This window comes from Tiliqua scincoides, chromosome 5, assembly GCF_035046505.1.
Source record: "Tiliqua scincoides isolate rTilSci1 chromosome 5, rTilSci1.hap2, whole genome shotgun sequence".
Lineage (NCBI taxonomy): Eukaryota > Metazoa > Chordata > Lepidosauria > Squamata > Scincidae > Tiliqua > Tiliqua scincoides.
Window position 1 is genome coordinate 126,529,630 of NC_089825.1, and position 21,350 is coordinate 126,550,979.

General features: G+C 50.7%; 1 protein-coding gene across 1 annotated transcript in view; it reads left to right on the forward strand.

Moving 5' to 3' along the window:
* The window catches only part of DNAH2 (dynein axonemal heavy chain 2), a 112,769-nt gene that overhangs the window by 43,597 nt on the left and 47,822 nt on the right, over positions 1 to 21,350 (forward strand). Inside the window, exons 17-40 of the mRNA XM_066630416.1 lie at positions 398 to 590; positions 4,539 to 4,739; positions 4,834 to 4,990; positions 5,299 to 5,473; positions 6,738 to 6,901; positions 7,071 to 7,232; positions 7,460 to 7,563; positions 8,017 to 8,173; positions 8,422 to 8,504; positions 9,356 to 9,536; positions 10,181 to 10,319; positions 10,792 to 11,009; positions 11,250 to 11,348; positions 12,198 to 12,323; positions 12,795 to 12,905; positions 13,895 to 14,083; positions 18,216 to 18,319; positions 18,691 to 18,880; positions 18,993 to 19,173; positions 19,312 to 19,439; positions 19,532 to 19,684; positions 19,977 to 20,102; positions 20,322 to 20,540; positions 21,013 to 21,130. Coding sequence (XP_066486513.1) covers positions 398 to 590; positions 4,539 to 4,739; positions 4,834 to 4,990; positions 5,299 to 5,473; positions 6,738 to 6,901; positions 7,071 to 7,232; positions 7,460 to 7,563; positions 8,017 to 8,173; positions 8,422 to 8,504; positions 9,356 to 9,536; positions 10,181 to 10,319; positions 10,792 to 11,009; positions 11,250 to 11,348; positions 12,198 to 12,323; positions 12,795 to 12,905; positions 13,895 to 14,083; positions 18,216 to 18,319; positions 18,691 to 18,880; positions 18,993 to 19,173; positions 19,312 to 19,439; positions 19,532 to 19,684; positions 19,977 to 20,102; positions 20,322 to 20,540; positions 21,013 to 21,130 — 3,678 coding nt within the window. The remainder of the gene's footprint in view (positions 1 to 397; positions 591 to 4,538; positions 4,740 to 4,833; positions 4,991 to 5,298; positions 5,474 to 6,737; positions 6,902 to 7,070; positions 7,233 to 7,459; positions 7,564 to 8,016; positions 8,174 to 8,421; positions 8,505 to 9,355; positions 9,537 to 10,180; positions 10,320 to 10,791; positions 11,010 to 11,249; positions 11,349 to 12,197; positions 12,324 to 12,794; positions 12,906 to 13,894; positions 14,084 to 18,215; positions 18,320 to 18,690; positions 18,881 to 18,992; positions 19,174 to 19,311; positions 19,440 to 19,531; positions 19,685 to 19,976; positions 20,103 to 20,321; positions 20,541 to 21,012; positions 21,131 to 21,350) is intronic.

The following is a 21,350-nucleotide window of genomic DNA, read 5'->3' on the forward strand; positions in this document are numbered from 1 at the left end:
CTGCCCATCAGTGTCAGTGCAGGACCCTCAGTTTCTTGTGTTCTGAGAGAAGGAGAAAAAAAAACCTCTCTCCCCACTCTCTACGCACCACCCATAATGTTATAAGCCTCTGTCATGTCCCCTTTGCCTTCACCTTGACATTTTCCAAAAACCTTTGTTGTTAGCTTAGTTTGTCATTCACTGACAGTACTCCCTCCTCACTTTTTTGGGTGGGGGAGTTCTCAACAAGAGCCCATTGCTGTTTCCCATCTCCCCGCAGGCACTGGGATCCTTGTTGAAACTGATGGGTTTGACCCTGTGAGGCTGGCCACTGGGCTTCAAAGAGTTGCCATGTGATGTGGTTTACTAGTGCTGCACCTTGAAAGCGTGACAGTAGTTGGTCTCTCCCCACCCTCAGAGCGGGATGAGGATATCAAGAAAATCCAGGTGCAGATCAGCAGTGGCATGCAGAACAACGCAACACACCTCCAGGCATACCTGAAAACTTGGGACGTGTACCGCGAGATTTGGGAGGTCAACAAAGATGCCTTTATCAACCGCTACCGGCACCTCAACCCGCTGGTGTCGTCCTTTGATGCTGACACTGCTCGGTAAGAGAATGCTTGTCAGTATGACCAGTTAGTGTGCACTGGCTCGCCATTGCATTGGCTTTGGAGAGCAGCATTTATGCATGAAAGTGATATGGCAGAAACCCATGGAACCTTCTTAGTCCATGAGCCAAGCCAGGGTGTGCGTGGTTGGTGTTTGAACGTGTGCAACTGGATACGAAGGGGCACCAGTCATAGTTTGTCTACATCCCCTGTCCTGTGGAGAACGTGTAGCCCCATCGCAGAGGTAGTCCACAGCAGCAGCATACATTTACTAATAGTTATTCCTGATGATATTTTGTACTGAAATTTATTTGGCTTGGTAAACAACCACAAATTGTGAGAACAAGATACACTGGATCTGTGCAAGATGTCCACTTACTGGAGTCTGAAGCTTGCTGTGATGTTGCCTTTGACAGACTCAAACTGTTAGTCCATGTAGCTCAGTCTGGCAAAGCCGGAGGGGTACAGATATTGGGTTTTCCTATCAGTGGCCTTGCAGTTCTTGGTATACAGTGGAGTTTCAAGGAAAGGGAAAGGACAACAGAGGGAGCTAGTGTGACATTTTCTCAGCACCCTGTAGTGGACAATGGAGCTTTAAGAGATTAGACGTCAAACTCATCCAGTGTTGCTCTCATGGCTTGGAACAGGTGGAAGGTAAACTTTTGCCCTGAGTTATCCCCACTAGCAGGAGTGCTTTGTTTGAAAGATTTTAATAAGGAGGGCTGTGTGGGAGCTGTGAGTTAAGGCAAAAATTAGCTTCTTTTGGACTTAATGTGTTTGAATTTTCAAATATGCATAACACACGATCAGATCCCCCCCTAGCAAACCCATCCCATTCATAACCTTGGTAGGAACTGGTAAGAAGGATTTCGGTAATGGAGTATGTGCAGTGCTTCAGCTTGTGGGGCAGGAGCAAGGGATGGTGGGGTAGATTTAACCTAGAAGCCACATGTTGCCCCCTCTCAAGGCTTGTGGTTGAGAACTCACAGTACTGACTCCCCCTCCCCACTCCAGAGCATTTCTGTCATGGGCCCTATTTGAAGCAAAATGATGTGGGGAGAGTGGGGTGGGGGTCACTCCTTCTTTGCTGTGAGGTTCCTGCTGCTTCCATCGGCGAAGGCATTCCACTTTCTCTTCGTGTTGCAAGCTATTGTGGGAGACTGCTGTGTGCCACGAAACAGCTGCCCTGCCCACCCCCAGAGGAGGCTGGAATTCAGTGCAGCGTGAGTGATAGGTTTGGGGGAATAAGCAGCAGGAATGAAAAAAACCTGTTTCCATGCAAATGTCAAAAGCGATTTTAAAAAACCAAACCAGAAAGAGGAATACAGAAAGTCTGGAGTGCGAGTCGGATGTTTGTACTGCTCTCCCCCTGGAGACTGTCACATTAAGGGCTTTGTAAACAAGATCCCAGCTGCTTCAATAGACCCAGCAAATAGGCTGGTGAAGCCAGGCCCCCTCCACTCAGGTATGAACAGAGCCCTCTTAAAGGTCGCTTTCCTGCTGAGGTGGACAGTCTCTGTGCTTGATCAATGCCCTCCCCAGAAGGAAGGTCCTGTTTCGCTCCTGGGGGTCGGTCAGGTAGAAGGGCTGGGATAGATTCTGCCTGGGACCTGGGGAGATGGTGCCAGCCCAAGCAGACAGTGACTTTGTCCAGGGGACCTTCCTGTACCCTTGGATGCAGTGCCTTTTGGTAGGCAGGGTGGGACAGTCACTACCTTTGGCAAACATCAGCTGCGCACCGGTTCTCTGTAGCTGATTTTGGTATTCCTTTTTGGTCCAGTTTTGCTCCTTATGATGACGTCTTCACACATTTCGCTTTGCTTGATTTTCGGACTGATTTATGGCAGTGCTTCTCCTTGCATATCACTTATCCCCCACCGCTTATCAGTTTGGGGAGGAAAGTTGGCCAGACCCTCTGCTCCTCTCCCAGTGAGCCAGCTTGAAGCTTCCTTCCCCTCCTGCCAGTCAGGTTGCATCAGGCAAGGAGATGAAGTCATATTGGCCGAGAGCAATGCATGTCTCTGCGCAAGAGGGATAAGCGAAGGATTCCATCCCTGATCCTTTAATCTTTTAATAATTTATTGAACAAGCATGTCGAGTGCTTTTGAGAGAGCAACTCTATGCCCTGCCACCCCAGGGGCTGGCATCGCTCAGAGTCGCGAGGGAGACGGGAGGCTGCTGGAGGACTCGGGCAACCTCTGCTTGGCAGTTCAAGATTTGTTGTGGTTAAAAAATGAGGCAGGTGAAGGGAAAAAGCCACCTTCTCACAGCCCTATGTCATGGGCAGGTCAAGGGTGTCCCCTGGGGCTGGCTGCTCTAGCGAGGGCCCCTGAAACAGCTGCCGCTTGCCTCTTGAACTTTGTCGTTTACCGCATGTTTTATGTTCTTCTGAGATCTTGTGTTCGTCAGTGTACTTCTGGGTGCACTGATAAATTCTCAGATTAAAGGGTCAAGGGAAAAGAAAAAACTTTTAATGGGAGCTCAGAGTAACAGACTGGAAGACTCTCACACAAGGCAGCAAAGTGGGACAAAGACAGCCAAGGGACAGTGGCTGAGAAGAGCTGGGGGTGGTGGTGTGCTGCAGGATAAATGTCTTAGCGCTGCCGCCAGCATCTTCTTGGCCTCCCTGCTTTGCTGACTCAGCTGTTCTGACACACCTAATTTACGGACCCGGCATGAGATGGAAGCAGATTTGGACCCATAACGAGGGGCTGGAGTGAAGAACACAGCAGCCCAATCTGTCTCTGCCGGGGCCCAAATATTGTGCTGCCCCCCCGTCTCTCTCTTCCAGGACTTTCTTGTTTTGTTCCCCTGTTCGTAAAGTTTGACTTTGTGCTCCTAGTGACCATTGACAGGGAATTAATTAATGAAATGGGAAGATTTAATAAGCTCCCTTGGGGCAGGGGCAGTCCTCCACCTGCTGGCCTGCCTTGCTTCAGTGAGTCAGGAGGACAGAAATAAAGACTCATTTCAGGAAACAAATTGCTCAGAGGGACCTGTCCTCTGCTTCCCCACTGTGGCCGTTCTCATTGTGTGGCCATGGGACGTACCTGTTTCCTTGTGCATTTTAAGCATGACTGCAGATATTACCATACAACTGGGTGCATGCTAGTGATGTCGCTTGCACAGGCAGATATATGACTTTTCATCCTTCTGCTGGAACATCCCCCAAACCCCTTCATATTCAGGTGTTCCACCCTTGATGCCAAATTTGGTCTCTGGCCCCCAAACTCCTAGTTAACTTATCTAGAACCTAAAACAGCTGTTTAATCATAGGAGTTTTAAATCTGGGTCAAATGATACCCTATTTAAAGTCGAAGCAAGTTGAGATTGAGGGTTAGAGGATGTGATTCATTGAAGAACCTGACTAACCTACATAGGTTACATCAAACCATGTTAGAGTCATTATGGTGGCATCAGAGCATCTGCTGTTCAAGAGTTAAGTAAACGTCATCGGAATGTCACAGCCATGTAACCCCCTTCCGGAAGTGCCAAGGTTGAGAGGTTCAGAGGCAGAAAATGCCTCTGAATGGGAGCAACAGAAGACAGGGCTGTTCACCTGTGGTCTATCTCAGTTGTCCACTGTAACCTTCAGGCCCTCTTATGGGCTTACTGGAGACATTTGGGTGGCTCCAAAGTGGAGCTGATCTGTTCTTGCAGAGCACTTCATAGTTTTTTGCTGTCCACTGCAAATATTACAAAATATACTGGAGTCCTTTATCTGCAACAACTGATGAATTTCTGCCAGACCACCCCACCCCACCCACCCCACTTTCATTGGTGGTTCTTCCTCTGTGAAGCTGCAGCCTCTGGGAGAAGAACATATTGGGGAGGGGTGGGGTGGAGGCTGATATGCTGCATGCATTGGAAGGCCTTTGTCAGGGCTCTTGGCCGGCGCCTCTTCTGTGCTGTGGGGCTGACTGTAGTGTGTGTGATTGTGTGACCCAGGTACATGGAGGTAGCCAACAACGTCCAGAAGGAGGAGACGGTGCTGAGCATTCAGTTTGTGCTCCTGGACTGCTCTCACCTGAAGGCAGCCGTGGTGCAGCACTGCAACGAGTGGCAGAACAAGCTGACCAACCTCCTGAACGAGATGGCCAGCAGCCGCCTGCGGGAGCTTCACACCTACCTCCAGGACAATGCGGCCGAGTGAGTGCCCCCAGCCCTTCTCCCAGGACTCCCTGCAGCCCCTCTTGCACCCGCCTCCCTTTTCCCTTCTTGAAGGAGCTCTTTCCTCTCACAGCGTCAGCCGCCCTCCGCAGACCCTGGAGGAGCTCAGCCGGAGCTTGCAGCTCCACGAAACGCTCCAGCACGAGCTGCCCAAGATCGAGGCACAGATCCCGCCCATCCACGAGCAGTTTGCCATCCTTGAGAAATACGAGGTCGCTGTCGAGGAAGAGGTAGGTGTTGATGCGCAAGCACGCCTGCGCTGCCGGGCAAGGCTTTTCCCTGTGCAAGGGATTCTAAGCTTCTTATTCTTCCTTCCTGTTGATGTCTAGTCTCAGTCTTGACCTACATGCGGCCTCCTAAAATCAAGAGGCAGGCACAGCTTAGATTTGTGTCCCCTGATACCTGGGGTGGTGTGGGAACAGGTGCTCCTCCACGCTTTAGAGCCCAGAGGTTCCTTGTGCAGCCTTTCTGAGACCCAGGGCCCTCCTCTCTGCTCAGGCTCCTACTTCTGTGACCTCTACCGCTTTCCGCATTCTAGGTGCTACAGCTGCTTGGAGAGCTCAACTCGGAGTGGCTGGCCTTCCAGCAGTGCATCCTGGACAGTGAAGTCATGCTAAAGAAGCACAAGGAGAAGTTCAAGACGGGCCTCATCCATTGCGCAGATGACTTCAAGAAAAAGGCCCAGAACCTTCTGCAAGACTTTGGCTCCAATGGTGAATGGCTATGCTGCCCGGTGGCACAGGCTGGCCTTCCTTTCCCCTTGGTGGGCAGACTTCACCCACAGAGGGCAGCCTGAGCCTGGGCGTGAGGACAGGGACAGAGACCTGGAGTCTCCTCTGCCCGGTGGACGAGGCAAAGGCTCCTCCTACTCTCGGTTCCTCAGCCTGGGCCCTCAGCCTGTTGCAGGGGACTTTTAGCTTTTAGGATTTTTCAGGAACCCAGAGAGCAGCCCAGGCTTGGCAAAGCTCTCTCTTGCTTTATACTGCAATCATTTTAAACTGGTAGCTATTTTATGTATGTATTTACTTAAAAAAAAAACACAAATTATCTTTCAATGACAAGTGTTTTCCAAGTGGCTGAAACTGCAGCAGTATGAAAAAGAGTCCAGAGTGGGAGCCGCTTCAGGCCATGTCCGTCTGGGCTAGCGAATGCGCCTGCTTGCTGCCTTGTGCATGTGCCACAGCCCCTCCGAGGTGCAGCTGGAAGCAAATCCCACTCTGTTCCACAGGACTTGCTTCCTTGTCATTGCGCATGGATCATGTCCTTCTTTCTCACACTCCCTGTTGCACATCCAGTCTCGGCCATGGTGGGTGTCCTTAGAAGGAAACCCTTCTCCATTTAATGGTAGCAGCTGCCTTGAGAGGAAGAGAGCAGAGACAGCCACAGTGTCAGTGGGCTAAGCAGAATGATGGGGGGGGGGAGTGGAGAGGCTACAGCTGTAGCTTCACCTCCCTTCCCCTCCTGAAGAAAAGCCAAGGGATTGGGGTTCAGTCTTGTGTGTCAGGACTAATGGGAGAAGCAGCAACATGAACTGCTCTGCATTCCCTGCCCCTACAAATGCCATGGGGCACAAATTGAGCAAACCCCGACTTTCAGGTAAACACATGCAAAATGGAGCTGTCACCGAGATGCTTTCACACATGCTGCCTGCCCACCTCTGGCTCCTTCCTCCCAGGCTGATGTGTATATTCTTTGTGGGGGCTTCACAGCTCCAAGCACAGTGCCGTGTTGGATTCCCTGTGGGCTGTGTGGTTTCCACTCCCTACTCTCACACCGTGATCCCTGGAGCAGTGCGTACCATGGTCAGCATTTGTAATTTGCAATCCATGCCTGATGCCCGAAAGCTGAGGCTGGGACCCAGCAGCATATGGTTCCTTAGTCCATCGTGACCTCCCTGAAGAATCATCTCCCAACTGGCAGGCCTGTCAGAGAGAGAAGGAGCACGCAGTCACCGGATTGTTTTCTGTCTACTCCCAGGTCCTTTCACCAGTGCCTTGTCTGCTGATGCAGCCCTGGAGCAAATCTATGCGATGAGGCAGTTGCTGGCCAGCCTGAAGGATGAGGAGAACCAACTCCGCTCCAACTTGGGCATCTTCAAGATTGACCAGCCTGCCTCCAAAGACCTCCAAAAGTTGGAGCGGGTAAAACAGTTTTCCTTCTCATTCTTAGTAGATAAAGAAGGAATTGGACCCAAACCCCAAGGTCGGTACCTGCCACTTCCCAGACCAGAAAGGAAGAAACCGACTGACTTATGCAATGTAAGGCTGGAAGTGCCCCATCTGTCACTGAAGACTTTGCCTTGCCCTGCAGGAGCTGGACTACATTCAGCAGGTGTGGGAGATCACCAAGGAGTGGGAGGTCCACTGGAATGAGTGGAAGACAGGGAGCTTTAAGACCCTGAAGACGGAAGTGATGGAGAACACAGCTTTTCAACTGTACCGGAATCTGAATAAGCTGAGCAAGGAGCTGAAGGTAAGAAGGAGTGTTTTCCTTTTGACAGAGCTTGGTGGGTGCACAAGGGTAGATGGGAATTATTATTGTTGTTGTTGTTGTTGTTGTTGTTAAACAGTATTTCTATACTGCTTTTCAAAAAAAAGTTCACAAAGCAGTTTACAGAGGGGAAAAAATTCCAATCACAAGGGAGAAAACAGAGGCTTTTCAGAGTTAATAGTCTTTCACTCTTTGCTTTGTGACATGAGGATCGGAACTGGGAGATCATTGAGACCTCCAAGGCCAAGATTGAGCAGTTCAAGAGAACGATGCCCTTGATCTCTGACCTCCGAAACCCAGCTTTGCGGGAGAGGTAGGGGCTTGATTCCAGGCCATGCAAGGAGTTTTTGCTTTGTGACAGATCAGTGAACATTTCTCTTATGGGGCTGAAGAAGAACAGTGCCCCATGCAGACACCTCTGGTTTGGCCAGGGGTTGGATATGTGCATGTGTGTGAACATTCTCCTCCCCTTCCTAAGTTCTTCCTATGGAAGTGCTTAGATTGCTTATCAGAGCTTTCAGGCAGAAGTTGTGACATGTCACAGGCATCAAAAATGCCCCGACTCTCACTAAGGGTGTGTTCCTCAATGACATTATGAGATGGGTCTTTGCTTGATGTGCCGCTCCAGCATTGCCACTGCTGTTCTAAGGCATAGGAAATGCACAGTCTTATCCCTGATGTTTTCAGTCCCGCTCTTGGGGTCCTGGGTATGTGATGGCGTGGGGCAAGAAAAAACTGATTGCTGACAGTTCCTGGTTCCTTGCAGACATTGGGACCAGGTGAAGGATCTGGTCCTTGGGACTTTTGATCAGACTGCAGATGATTTCAGGCTGGAGAATATCATCGAGTTGGGCCTGGATCAGCACGTGGTCAAGATTGCTGAGATCTCGGCCTCAGCCACCAAGGAGCTGGCAATTGAGCAGGTACTGTCTACTGTTTGCATCTCTCAGGCCACTTTGCTGTGATGCAGGGCCCAGGTGTATTTTCTGTGAAGGGCGGAGTACCCCTTGCTGGGCCTCAGATCAACCCAGTTCATCTCCTTGTCTAGCAGAGCCAGCCTTTAGGCACTGGGTGTGCAGGGTCCAGAACCCCATTAGACCCTCTCCGTATTGGTAACATATTGGCCTTACCTGGCCCTGTGCCCACCTGACATGATGTGTCATCCTCACAGGCTCTCGAAAACATTGCCAAGACCTGGGATGCAACCTTTTTGGACGTGGTGCCTTACAAGGATAAGGGGCACCACCGAATCAAGTAGGTCTGCTGGGAACGGTCATTCTGTGTGAGTGTGAGGGAAGCTGGCCACAGGGACCCAAGAATTTAGGGACTTGTGCTTCCTTGACTTTACTGTGATGTGCAGAAGTCAGCCTGCCGTCAGCAGAAGCCAGCCAGCCTGCCTCACTAGGCCTGGTTGCATGACCAAAAATCAATGGAACCCAATTTGCTTTCTGCTGAGCCTCAGCTGGAGCATCCTGGAAACCCTGGAGCTGTGGGACTGGCTTTTCCCAGTCCGATGGAAAGGAAAAGAGCTGTCTCAGCATTGCCTTCTGCAGTGGTTGTGTGCACAGAGGAAGTCCAGTTTGAGGAATGTGGGCACCCAGGGAAAAGCAGTGCCCTGCAGTGGGTCCTGAGGTTTCTAGGACAGTCTGATGGTGGGGTTGTCCTGGCAGCACCTGGAAGAGGGCATGTAGTTTGAAGTTTCTGGTAATGTCTGTGGAGCCCTGGGATTTAGGGAAACTTCTTTTTGGGCCTTAGATCCACCTGGAAAAAGGAGAGCAATCTGAATTGGGTTGCTCTTCACTTGCAGTCCGAAGGAGTTCCTGAAGCTTGTCGGTTGACCTTGCTTGTGTTCCGACAAAGTTCTGCCCAAAGGAGACTCAGATGAATTTCCAACAGGACCATCTGAGGTTACCTTTCAGGGATGTGGAGTGGGGGATGGAAGAATACAGCAAGAACTTTGGTGGTCCTTAAGTGCGGTCTGACAGCATATTCGTACTGGTGTACATTCCGTCCCCAACCATGGTTCAGAGTGCACGAGGGAGCTACTGGGTCTTGTTTGGGGAGCCTTGATGGACTCCATGCTCACAAATGTCCTGTTTCTACAGAGGCACGGAAGATGTTTTTCAGGCACTGGATGACAACCAGGTGGCCTTGTCCACGATGAAAGCCTCCCGCTTTGTGAAGCCCTTTGAGAAGGATGTGGACCGCTGGGAGCGTTGCCTCTCGCTCATCTTGGAGGTGATTGAGATGCTGCTGACTGTGCAGAGGCAGTGGATGTATCTGGAGGTGAGGACGCAGTTGGGCGTTGAAGGGGCAGCGGCTGATTTGCTTTCTTCTCATGATGGAGTCTGTCTCCCTGTCTCTTACTTGATACGATTTGGCATCCTCGGCAGCAGGAAGATCCCTGTTGTGACCTCAATGAGGACAGTGGGCCGAAGGGCCATTGAGCTCCCTTCTCTTTGGGGGACAAACAAGAGAGTGCCTGAGCTGCTCATGAACCGCAGGGGGTGTCAGGAACGGATGCCAGCGGCACTGGCCGTCCATCTGCAGAGGAAGACCAAAAGACACACGTACTCAGGAAATACCAAATCTTTCCTTTCTGCTACTGTGGATAGTTTCTCTTTCAAACAGAAAGCAGGCATTAATTTTTGTTACGACCTGGTCAGATCCAAGGCAGAGAAAATTAATGACATTCCCCAGGGAGTGCTGCAAGTGCAGCAGATAGAATCCTGCTGTGCAGGAAATGTGATCCTTGGAAGGGCACCCATCCAACTCTGCAGGTTTCTCTTTAGACCAGTTTGAGACCCAGATTTTGGAAGAGTGGAGTGGACTTTGCTCTTGCGGATGCTTGGTGCCATAGGTGCAGGTGCTCCAATGACACACCCACTGATTTCTGTCTCACCCTCCTCCTTCTGCCTCTCCTTTACCAGAACATCTTCTTGGGGGAAGATATTCGCAAACAGCTGCCCAGTGAGTCTGCCTCCTTTGACCAGATCAATGGCAGCTGGAAAACCATCATGGACCGGTTTGTCAAGGACAACAATGCTCTGCGTGCCACCCACTTCCCAGGTTGCTGCTGCCTTCTGCCTTGCAGGGAGGAAAGGGGAAGTGTCATCTTAGCTCAGGGGCAGAGCAAGTGCTTTGCTCTGGTCTGAATTCAGTTCCTGATCTCTCCAGCTGAAGGGGTCCCAGTTAGCAGTGCTGGAAAATGACTCTCTCTGCAAATTCAAGTCAGCAGTACTGGCCTAGGTGGACCAATAATTATCTGATGTGGTGTAGGATAAGTTCTCATGTTCCTATAAGTTTTTGTAAGTTGAAGGCTGACATGCTCCCTGCTGCCTGAGGGGCTGGCTGCTTGAGGGGCTCAGCTATTGGGTGCTGTGGGATTAACTGTGTGCTAGAAGAGGGACAGTTTAGGGAACAGAGGGATGTGGGTCTGGGGGAAACAGGAGGCTAAGTATGGCTTTGGGGTTCTGTGGCTGTCCACCAGCCACAGATAAGGAAAACAGCTTCTGGTGACTGTTCCCTGACCCTCCCTCAGGACTCCTGGACAAGCTTACAGAAATGAATGCTGCTCTGGAAGAGATCCAGAAGTCCCTAGACATGTATCTGGAAACCAAGCGCCACATCTTCCCCCGTTTCTACTTCCTCTCCAACGATGACCTCCTGGAGATCCTGGGCCAGTCGCGCAACCCGGAGGCCGTCCAGCCCCACCTCAAGAAGTGCTTTGATAACATCAAATGCCTCAAAATGCAGAAGGTATACTGGCAGGCATTCACCCAATCAGCTGTCAATCATAGCAAGGCACCCCCCATTCCTCCTGTTTCTGTATCCTCCATTTTGACTTATGATTGTCTAATTTGCAGCAGGAGTTCTTCTGCTGGGCGTGGGCCTGTTTTCTGATGTGAAAGGCAACCAGAGCACCTCTTCCTCTCTTCAGGAGGTGACTGGGTCACAACCTTTCGTGTCACAACCTTTGTTCTGTTTTTTGGACCTCAGATTGGTACGACCAGTCGATCCGAAGCCTTGGGCATGTTCTCATTGGATGGTGAATATGTGGATTTCACACATGCAGTACTGCTGGATGGACCTGTGGAGGTGAGTGACTTCTCCCCATCCCAGCTCTCCTGGACTGAAGTGCTGCCTAACACAAAAGTGTTGCACGTGCCAGTAACCAGGATGTCAAGAAACAGAGAAGGCCTTGCTGGGGATCTGAATTTCTCTCCCAGTCCCCTCATTCCTATATGAGTTGCCTAGGGGGCAGTGGGCAGTTCATGACGGCACCTTTAGAGTTTTCTTCCTGCGAATCCCCTGACTTCGGAGGAACTCAGAATCCATGTTATTCTTTGTAACCCTTGTCTCTTTCTCTGCTTAGTGCAGACAGCCTCATCTTGCAATGTTTCTTTGTGCTACCATGTGCATGCACAGCCTCCATGTGGCAGGTTTATGGGACAGAGTAGGGAGGAGGCCTGCCTGTCTAATGGAATTAAAGAAGAACCCAGTCCTGTCCAACTCTCCAGTGCCGATGCAGCTGCAGTACAGCCTCCTTTAAGTAAGGGAACAAACCTACCTTTACCTTGACATTGCCTCTGTGATTGTCCCTCCACTGCAGAATCTAGGACATGCCCCATTGGCACAGCTGCATCAGCGCTGGAGAGGGTTGGGCCTGAAGGCTGTTCTAGGGCTGTTTTCATGAGAGGAGTACCAGGTTTTCTCTTTCTGGAGTGTGATGATACTTAGAGTTTGATGACAGTCTCAGCAAAGAGGTTGGATCTGCTTATTATTTATTTATTTATTTATACCCCGCCTTTACACTCTGCTTAAGGACCCTCAAGGTGGCTTACGATAGTATTTGCCCTTTAGAGCAGTTGTAGGATCCTTCTAATATTTTCCCTTCCGGTTTCCCCTCAGAGTGGAACCTGTTTGATGTAATGCTGACTGTTGCAGGAATGGCTGTGTGATGTGGAACGGGCCATGCGCTGGACCTTGAGGGAGGTACTGAGGAACTGCCGCCTTGCCTTGAAGAAGATGCTGACCAAGAGGGACAAATGGGTGAAGGAGTGGCCTGGACAGGTAATGGGGCCAGCAGTGGTGGGAGAGGAGGGGAGCGTCACTATCAGAATGATGTCACCAGTGCTGTCTTAAACAAGCAGAACGTGCCATACTTCAGCTGTGCTCCTGAATTCCAGGATCATGCAGTGATGTTTTCAAGAGGAACCATTGTCAAAACTCTGTTCCCTGCTCTTAGACTTGAGAGCCTGTCTGATGAATGCTGGGAAAAGGACTCCTGGGTTTCTGTGCCACCATCAGAATGCACCTTGTGCCTTCTCAAGACCAGTTAATGCAGATTGGGTACCCTCCCCCAAAAGCCCTCACTTACATTGGACTTGAATCAATAGGGTAGATTTCCTGCCCTTTCCCAGCACATGTTTATGGGTGGAGTTGTGCTGAGACATTCAAGGCGAGGATTTGCTCAGAGGGTCCCCTTGGGAGTTGCAAACCCTTCCTCGTCCTGCCCTCCTTCATATCCACCTCTTCCTGCAGATGGTGATTACTGCCAGTCAGATCCAATGGACAGCAGATGTCAGCAAGTGCCTGGCCACTTGCAAAGACCGAGGGGACAAGAAGTACCTCAAGGTCATGAAGAAGAAGCAGGTGAGGAGAAGGAATATTTGGGGGTGTGCGGTGGCCTCTCCAGAACTGCCCTCATCCCCAGGCACTTTTTGCACCTGGTGGCATTTGCTCTTCTAACTCAGTACCTGTTAAAGTGAGTGCCACTCATACCTGTCTCTCCACATTCAGAGCTGGTCCTTGCTCATACAACGCAAGGGTGCAAAGATTAGCTTCAGGATGCTTTTAGGGAGCTCAAGGAGCCAGAGGCTGAGTCACACCTGCCTTCTCCAGCCTTTCATTTGCCTTAAGCAGAACCAGACTCCAGGCTCCCTTGCTTTGAACTTGGAATGTGTGTAGGAACTCTTTGGCTCCTGTCTGCTCCATCTGCGGAACTCATATAATTTCCAAGCACAGGCTTTCCCTGTTTCTAGGGCCAGTGTTACAAAGAGGTCAGGCCTTTTCCTGGCATCTCCCCCTCCCACTTCTCTTATAAGAAGAGCCTTCTGGATCAGACCTCAGAGACCATTGAGTCCAGCATCCTGTTTCCAATGGTGGCTAGCTGGATCACTCGCAAGGAGGGTGTGACAGCAAGAGCCCTTCCCTGCTGTTTATCCTTCCAGGAACTGATATTCAGAGCAGGGGTCTCCAAACCCCGGCCCAGGGGCCAGATGCGACAAGCCTCTATCCAGCCTGTGGCCAACCTCTTGTCCCCTGAAAGCCTCTGGCCCACTCAACTGAACATGACCAGAATTGTGCTCTGATTGTGTCTGGAGGGTGTTCTGAGGGCCAGAGAGGTTGAATGAATGAGCCCATTCATTCATTTATTCACTCATCTAAGTTCCATCTCTAATTTATTTATTTAAATTTTTATCTGGCCCTCAAAACCATGCCAAATATTTGATGCGGCCCTCTGGCCAAAAAGTTTGGAGACCCCTGATTTAGAGGAATACTCCTGCCTTAGAGCACGGATGCTCCATGTACGTATCATGGCTCATGCTGGCCTGATACAGCTGGCTTCCTCTTCTGGGCAGGTATCCATGCTGAATAAATACTCGGAGGCTATTCGGGGCAACCTGACAAAAATTATGCGCCTGAAGATTGTGGCACTGGTGACGGTGGAGGTTCATGCCCGGGATGTCATTGAGAGGCTGTACAAGAGTGGCTTGATAGATGTAACATCCTTCGAGTGGCTAAGTCAACTTCGCCTCTACTGGGAGAAGGTGAAAACCATGTTGTTTGATGGGTGATTGGGACTCAGAGTGGGTGAGAAAGGGGAGAGATGGTGAGAGGCTGTTATTGGGCGTGTTCTATGATATGTGTAACATGCTCACATGATGGATTTGAAAATATGTGCAAGGTACAATGTGGTCTAGGTACAATGACTTATGGCATGTAATAAGGATTAGGGAGGCAGATGTACAGATGCAACACAATAGCATTTATTGGGGGGATAAATGTACAATCAGAGGCAAAGGGAATTCAAAAAGTATGCAAGGCAATCCTGACAGGCACCCAAGCCCTGAAAGATAGCAGTTGGAGAGGGAATGTGTGAGCATGCAAAATGGAGGAGGGGGGAATAGGAGATGGGAAATGAGGGAGAGTACCCAGAGGGATCAGGGGATAAGGAGCCAAGGCTTGTGTGGAGTCAGGGGAAGAAGAAGGGGGAGGTGAAAGGGAAAGCAAATAGAAAGAAGCTTAGCTCAGAGTTCCAGTTTAGGTTAGAGTTCACTGTTGCTTGGAACCGGAGCTGCAGGCAAGGAGTGAACCCCTCAATGATCTCCGAAGCACTTCACTCTCTTACAGTGAGAGAGCACTGTCGATGCCTGCAGAGGTGGATTCTCTTCTGCAAGGTTGCCTTCCACCCCTAAGCCTTGGAGAAATGGCCTTTAGGACCTGGATCTAGATGGCAGCCAACCACAAGAATTGTTAAGGCAGTTCTGCTGAAAGTGAGGCCTGGGGTGAATCTTTGGTCTCCACACTTACTGGTGCAAAGAAGGCTGGAGACAAAAAGGTCCTCGTCTCACACACACACAGCACTGGCACCAGGCAAAGGAAGAGGGGAGAGGAACGCTAAGCATGTCATCAGTGTGACTGCATGTGGGACTCAGAAATCAGTTTGGATTGGGGTCATTGGTCGAAAGTGCCGGTAATCAGGACAATCTATCTCTATGCCCTCGAGGATGGTTTCTTGGGTTACTGCAGGAATCACAGAGCTGGTTAGCCAAGGTGTGGTGATCCCCCAGTTCAGGGGGGTGTAAAGTGGTAGAAGAGTTTGATAAGTAAATCCCACAGGGACTGGGCAGTAGGCTCAGTTAGTTTCAGGGGTGGAGGTATAGCAAGGGCACTGAAAGTGTTTCACAGGAAGGTCAGTGTAGTGGGGGCTGAGCTGTGGTTCATTGCACACAAGGAGGAGAGGAGAAAGGGGACCAGGAAGAGGAATGGGTGGTATGATAACCTGTTCTGGGTGCCAGATGCTAACTGTGATTCTTGGGTTGTTGAAGGTTGAGAAGGTGCTTGTCACAGCACTAGCAGGTAAATTTCAGGTGTGCGTGATCACTGGAGGTTTGTAACCAGACTTCTTAAAGTGGACAGAGAAATGCTCTTTACACTCTCACATAACACCAGAACCAGGAACATTCACTAAAATTGAGTGTTGGGAGAGTGAGGACAGAGAAAAGAAAATATTTCTTTACTCAGCGTGTGGTTGGTCTGTGGAACTCCTTGCTGCAGGATGTGGTGACGGCATCTGGCCTGGATGCCTTTAGAAGGGGATTGGACAAGTTTCTGGAGGAAAAATCTATTATGGGTTACAAGTCATGATGTGTATGTGCAGCTTCCTGATTTTAGAAATGGGCTATGTCAGTATGCCAGATGCAAGGGAGGGCACCAGGATGCAGGTCTCTGGTTATATGGTGTGCTCCCTGGGGCATTTGGTGGGCCACTGTGAGATACAGGAAGCTGGACTAGATGGGCCTATTGCCTGATCCAGTGGAGCTGTTCTTATGTACTCTTGCCATAGACGTAGACCAACAGAGGATCCTCATACTGAGGGAAGGGCTCATGTTCTGAGATGGTCCTTGATGACCTGTAGGACTTTGATGGTCCTGTGTAGACCTTTCCTGGTGGTGATGATCATCTCCTGTTTGGGATGGCTGGGAACTTTTCAGTTGCTCAGTAGACCTGTGCCCTGATTAGGACAAGATACTTGACTGAATTGTCAATGAAATTAGTGAAGGAAGCCAGGGCAAAAGGCACGTCCCTTGCTATCACAAATGGTCTCGTTTATCTCCAAGTCAGGAAGTTCCTAGGGTGTGGCCTAATTTACAGGTCTGAATAGGGTGGTCTGTCCTGGAATTCTTCAAAGGCAGGGTCTCTTGCAAGTCAGTGAGGGGAGGGGAGGGTGTTGTTCCAGTGAACTAAAGTTGGCCTTTGCTTGTGGGGACCTGATGCTGTCCTGCCATCAGCCCAAGCAAGGATTGTGTGTGACTGAACTGGGTCATGTTTTCTTGGCATGCACCCAGCGCGCATTTGCACGAACGTGTTGGGCAACAGTTGAAAGTGTGATTCAGTGTGCAGGAGTGGTGGGCGTGTGCTGCTGCTCTCTACTGAGAAGAGCCAGTTAAGACCTTTGCGTTTCATTTCCCTCTGCTGTCTGTGGTATGGAACAGCAGCAGACTTTGGTGCTGGGGAGGGTGTGAGCTTGTGCCTCTTCTGTTGCTCAGTGGGCCTTTGATCAGAGACGCAGAGCAGAAAATTTTCCTTAATGGAACATTTTCCAGACCTTAATTCTTCCATGAAAAATCTTCCATTTCCGAAGATTCATTGTTGCATAAAATTCATTAATAACAATGCAAGGATACTATTGCCAATACAATGCTAGGGAAGCTTGGCCAGTTTAAAATTGTAATTAATGTTTTTCAGGCGATTATGCCCTGGAAGTGTGTGAGAGAGAGCACATATTTTATTGATTTGTAAACAAGCGTAAAATAAAACTACAACTACACATAATCCATACTGAGAATGGAGTTATGAATTCACTGGATTGGCTGTGCAGGTCAAATCAAAAGTGAAGCCCAAATTCTTATTTCATCTCAGACCGCAAGTGAAAGGAAAACCAAAATTGTGATTAATTTTTGTTTCACTTTCAACCAGCTTGCAGAGCAGTGTCTCATTTCTTTTTCTGAGCTGGGGAAGTTGGAAGTGTTTGTGTAAGAGCTGTTAGTTTTATTGTGGTTTTGATGGCTCTGAAGTAGTCGTCATTATACCTAATCAGAAAAAAATACCTTCTGTGTGGCATCATTCTAGTGAGGTCATGGAAGGAAGGAAGTTGGTAGATGTAAATATTACAAAAACTTATAAACAACAACAATATTTATATACTGCCTTTGAACAACCAAAAAAAACACCCTTTGAATTCGTTTGAATATAACACTTAAATCACATTTGATTTGATTTGCTTACTAATCAAATATTTTCCATACAAATATTTGTGTTGGGACATAAAATGAAATATGGGACACTGCACTTCTTTAGCTATGTCTACATAGAAGAGGCCCAGGCCAGAGGAAGTCTTTAACATCATCTCCTGTGGAGACCTACACTAGCCTATTATTTACCGAATACATTTAAAATGCTGTGAGTTGCCTTGGGGTCTTCTTTGGAGGCAGGAAAGTGGGATGCAAACATCTGGATAAACAAAGAACATGCTCTGTTTGGGGCACTGGAGAACCCCAAGTGTCTTTGATCGAGTTTGCATTGCTGCAGCCACATGATCCAGGGAGAGCCTGGAGAACACGTAGAAGGAACAGTTGAAGGAGCTCATTCTGGCAAGCCCTCTGCCAGTGGTGCCCCCCCCCCACTTTCAGCTCTCTCCTGACCCCAGTGGGATTGTGTCTAGGAGGTGCCATGGCCGGAACGGGAGTCCTGCTCTGCCCCTGGCTCCCAGCAGTAGCCTTTGGCAAACCCTCTTGGTTTGATGCAACTCCTTTTTCCCCTCTAAGTGACAGTGGGAAAAATGAGTCTGTAGAACAGATCTGGGTCTTCCAGATCTGAGTTCAACTCCCCAAACCACTGCGCCATTCATCAGAAGCGCAACAGACATTTGTGGTGGCCCTGTGGGGCTGTCGAGGGGGAGCGCCTCTCTTCTTACCGCCTCGGCACTTCCAACTCTAACTGGGCACCTGCTGCCTCCTTGCCAGCCTGGGCTTAGTGGCCAGATGTGTCAGACTTGCCACTCTTGGCTGTGCAGGTGCTAGTGAAACAAGTGTCATTGTGCTGTGGCAGTTAGAAGGGCGCCTCCTGATCCTTGTGGCTTTGGCCCAATTCCACCCCAAATGGGAACTCTCTTTTCAGGACCTGGACGACTGTGTCATCAGGCAGACCAACACCCAGTTTGCCTACGGCTATGAGTACCTGGGGAACTCCGGGCGGCTGGTCATCACCCCCCTCACTGACAGGTATCCCATGGCAGGTGGCACGTGAGGACCGAAAAGGCAGGCGGCAGTGTCCTACTGGATACATCTGATGCCTTCAAGCCGTGGAGCTGAGCAGCCAGAGGCATGTTGGGAAGGGTTTCCTCTGGATCTGCTGGGAATGGAAGTCAGTGGAGTCACCTGAAAAGAGGATGAGCAAGAGAGAGCCTAAGCTGGGGAGGGGGGAGCTTCTGCTTGAGATGGTCAGGCCTGGAGAAAGAAATGGATCAGTAGAGACAGGAAGGAAGAGGGTGGCCAAGGAGAGATGAGAGCCCCACAGCAGTAGTCCAGAGTCTTCCTATTCTGGAGGTTGTCAGTAGGAAGAATTCCAGGTTCCCTGTTTGTTTCCTTTCCAGATGCTACATGACCCTGACCACAGCCCTCCATCTCCACCGGGGAGGGTCCCCCAAAGGCCCTGCAGGCACAGGCAAGACTGAGACAGTAAAGGACCTGGGCAAGGCCCTGGGCATGTATGTGATTGTGGTGAACTGCTCTGAAGGCCTGGACTATAAATCCATGGGGCGCATGTACTCTGGCTTGGCCCAGGTGAGAGAGGGGGCCAGACGTTTGCATTGGGGCTGGTTCAGTGCACTCTGCCTCCCTTCTGTTCTCAGCAGCCGTGCCTGCCCTAGGCTCATGCCTGCCCTTCTCTGTCCAGACTGGAGCCTGGGGCTGCTTCGATGAGTTCAACCGCATCAACATTGAAGTGCTGTCTGTGGTGGCCCAGCAGATCCTTTCCATCCTCTCGGCCTTAGCTGCCAACATGACCCGCTTCACCTTTGAGGGTCACGAGATCAACCTGGTGTGGTCTTGTGGCATCTTCATCACCATGAACCCAGGTGGGGATGGAGGATGGTTGGAGCACCCTCTGACAGGGCAGGGATAGAAAGGGGGAGGCCCTCACTCCTGGCCGAGGCTCATTTGCAAACCCCTGCCCATTGGTCAGCACTGAGGGGCTTGTCTGTGCCGCTGGGCAGGTTATGCTGGACGCACAGAGCTGCCTGACAACCTCAAGTCCATGTTCCGTCCCATCTCCATGGTGGTGCCTGACTCCACGCTCATCGCTGAAATCATCCTCTTTGGAGAAGGGTTCAACAACTGCAAGGTACTGGTGGGCTGGGCCTTGGAGGCCCACGGCAGGCTTGGGAAAGGCCTTGCTGGGAAAATGTCCTTCAACCGGCTTCTTCCCTCTCCCAGATCCTGGCCAAGAAGGTCTATACCCTGTACTCCTTGGCAGTGCAGCAGCTGTCCAAGCAGGACCACTACGACTTTGGCCTCCGGGCTCTCACGTCTCTGCTTCGCTATGCAGGGAAGAAGCGCCGAGTGCGGCCTGACCTCGCTGACGAGGAGGTGAGTGAGGAGCCCCATCCTGTCAGTAGTCAGGCCACTTCATTGGCCTATTTATTAGCAAGAGAGCTCCAGCCACTGCAGAACGGGGAGGGGGTAGGGTAGAGAGTGATTGACGGCATTGGTTGTGTGGGAAGCGGTTTTTGCTCTTGTGCGGTGCAGGAGCTCCTGTCCAGCCGAGGCTCTTCTCTGGGCTTTGGCGACATCTGCCTTGGAGGGTGTGATGCCTCTTCTCTCCTTACCTGCCTCTGCTCCCTGCTCCCACCAACCAGCGATCCTCCCCTTGGCTCCTTAGGTCCTCCTGATGGCCATGAAAGACATGAACATAGCCAAGTTGACGTCCGGTGATGTGCCCCTCTTCAATGCCATCATTCAGGATCTCTTTCCTGGCATTGAGTGTCCTGTCATCGACTATGGAAGGGTCAGCAAGCCAGTCCTGCCCATTCTGCTTTGGTCTTTGTTTTATCTTCCTGGGCACTGGGGCAAAGGCAACACTCAGTGCTTCCTCCACTGGCAGGATGAATGACTGGTGGGAGTGGCAGAGGCAGGCAGCCCTGGGGTCTGGGAGCTTGCTGCCACTGAAGCACTGTATACACACCGCCTTGCTGTCTCGCCAGTCTCTTCCCTGCCTTCTTTACAGTTCAAGGAAGTGCTGGAGTTGGAACTGAGGGAAATGGGACTGCAGGTGACCCCCTTCACCATCACCAAGGTGGTCCAGCTGTACGAGACCAAGAACTCCCGCCACTCCTCCATGATTGTGGGCAACACGGGCAGTGGCAAGACAGTCACTTGGCGTGCCCTACAGGCCACCCTCTGCAGTCTGCACAGGAGTGGAGACACTTCATTCAACCTGGTTCGGGTCAGTGAGTCCTTGCGGTGTGCCGGGCACAGATACCAGGCAGAGAGCCAACCCTTGCTTCCCTCCTCTGAAGCTCTTTCCAGATTTACTCCTCTGCTGCTGGAACTTCCTCGGGCTTCTTGGGCTAGATCATGCTGTTTTCTCTTGCCTCCCTCTTCCCTGTTGTGATGAAATGGTCTCTGCTGATTGCATTGCGCCCTGCGTTCCTTCCTGGAATGAGAGTCCTGTTAAATTGAACTGGTTGCTCTCAGCAGTAAAGGGGGAGGCAAATTATGAACAGTCCCCAGTTTCATGACGTCTCCTGCCCAATGGGCAGCCTTTGGTCACAGAGAGGAATTGCAGAGGTCTGGCTGGGTCTTGGTGAGCCAAACGGGGTCCCCTTGGCTTTCTTGTGATTGCTGTCTGCTGTCTCCCTCTCTCCACCCTGCCCTGTGCTTTTTTCTCTTTCCTTGCTGGGCATGCTGGCATCCAGGAGTTTCCCCTGAACCCAAAGGCCGTTTCCTTGGGCGAGCTGTACGGAGAGTATGACCTCAACACCAATGAGTGGACGGACGGCATACTGTCCAATGTCATGCGAACAGCATGTGCAGGTACTTGAGCCTTGGGCTTCTGCAGTGGAAGGGCTAGTTTTAAGGGAAAGGTGTCAGGGCTTGAACCTGTCAGGAAGCTGCAGTGCCCTCGTCCCAGATACGTACAAGGACAGGCTGTGACGACCCGTTGGAATGCTGTCCATTCCCTGGGGTTCTATTCCCAACCCCAAGTCCTGATGTTTCCGTCTGTTCCTGGATACCAGCGAGCCCTGCTATTCTG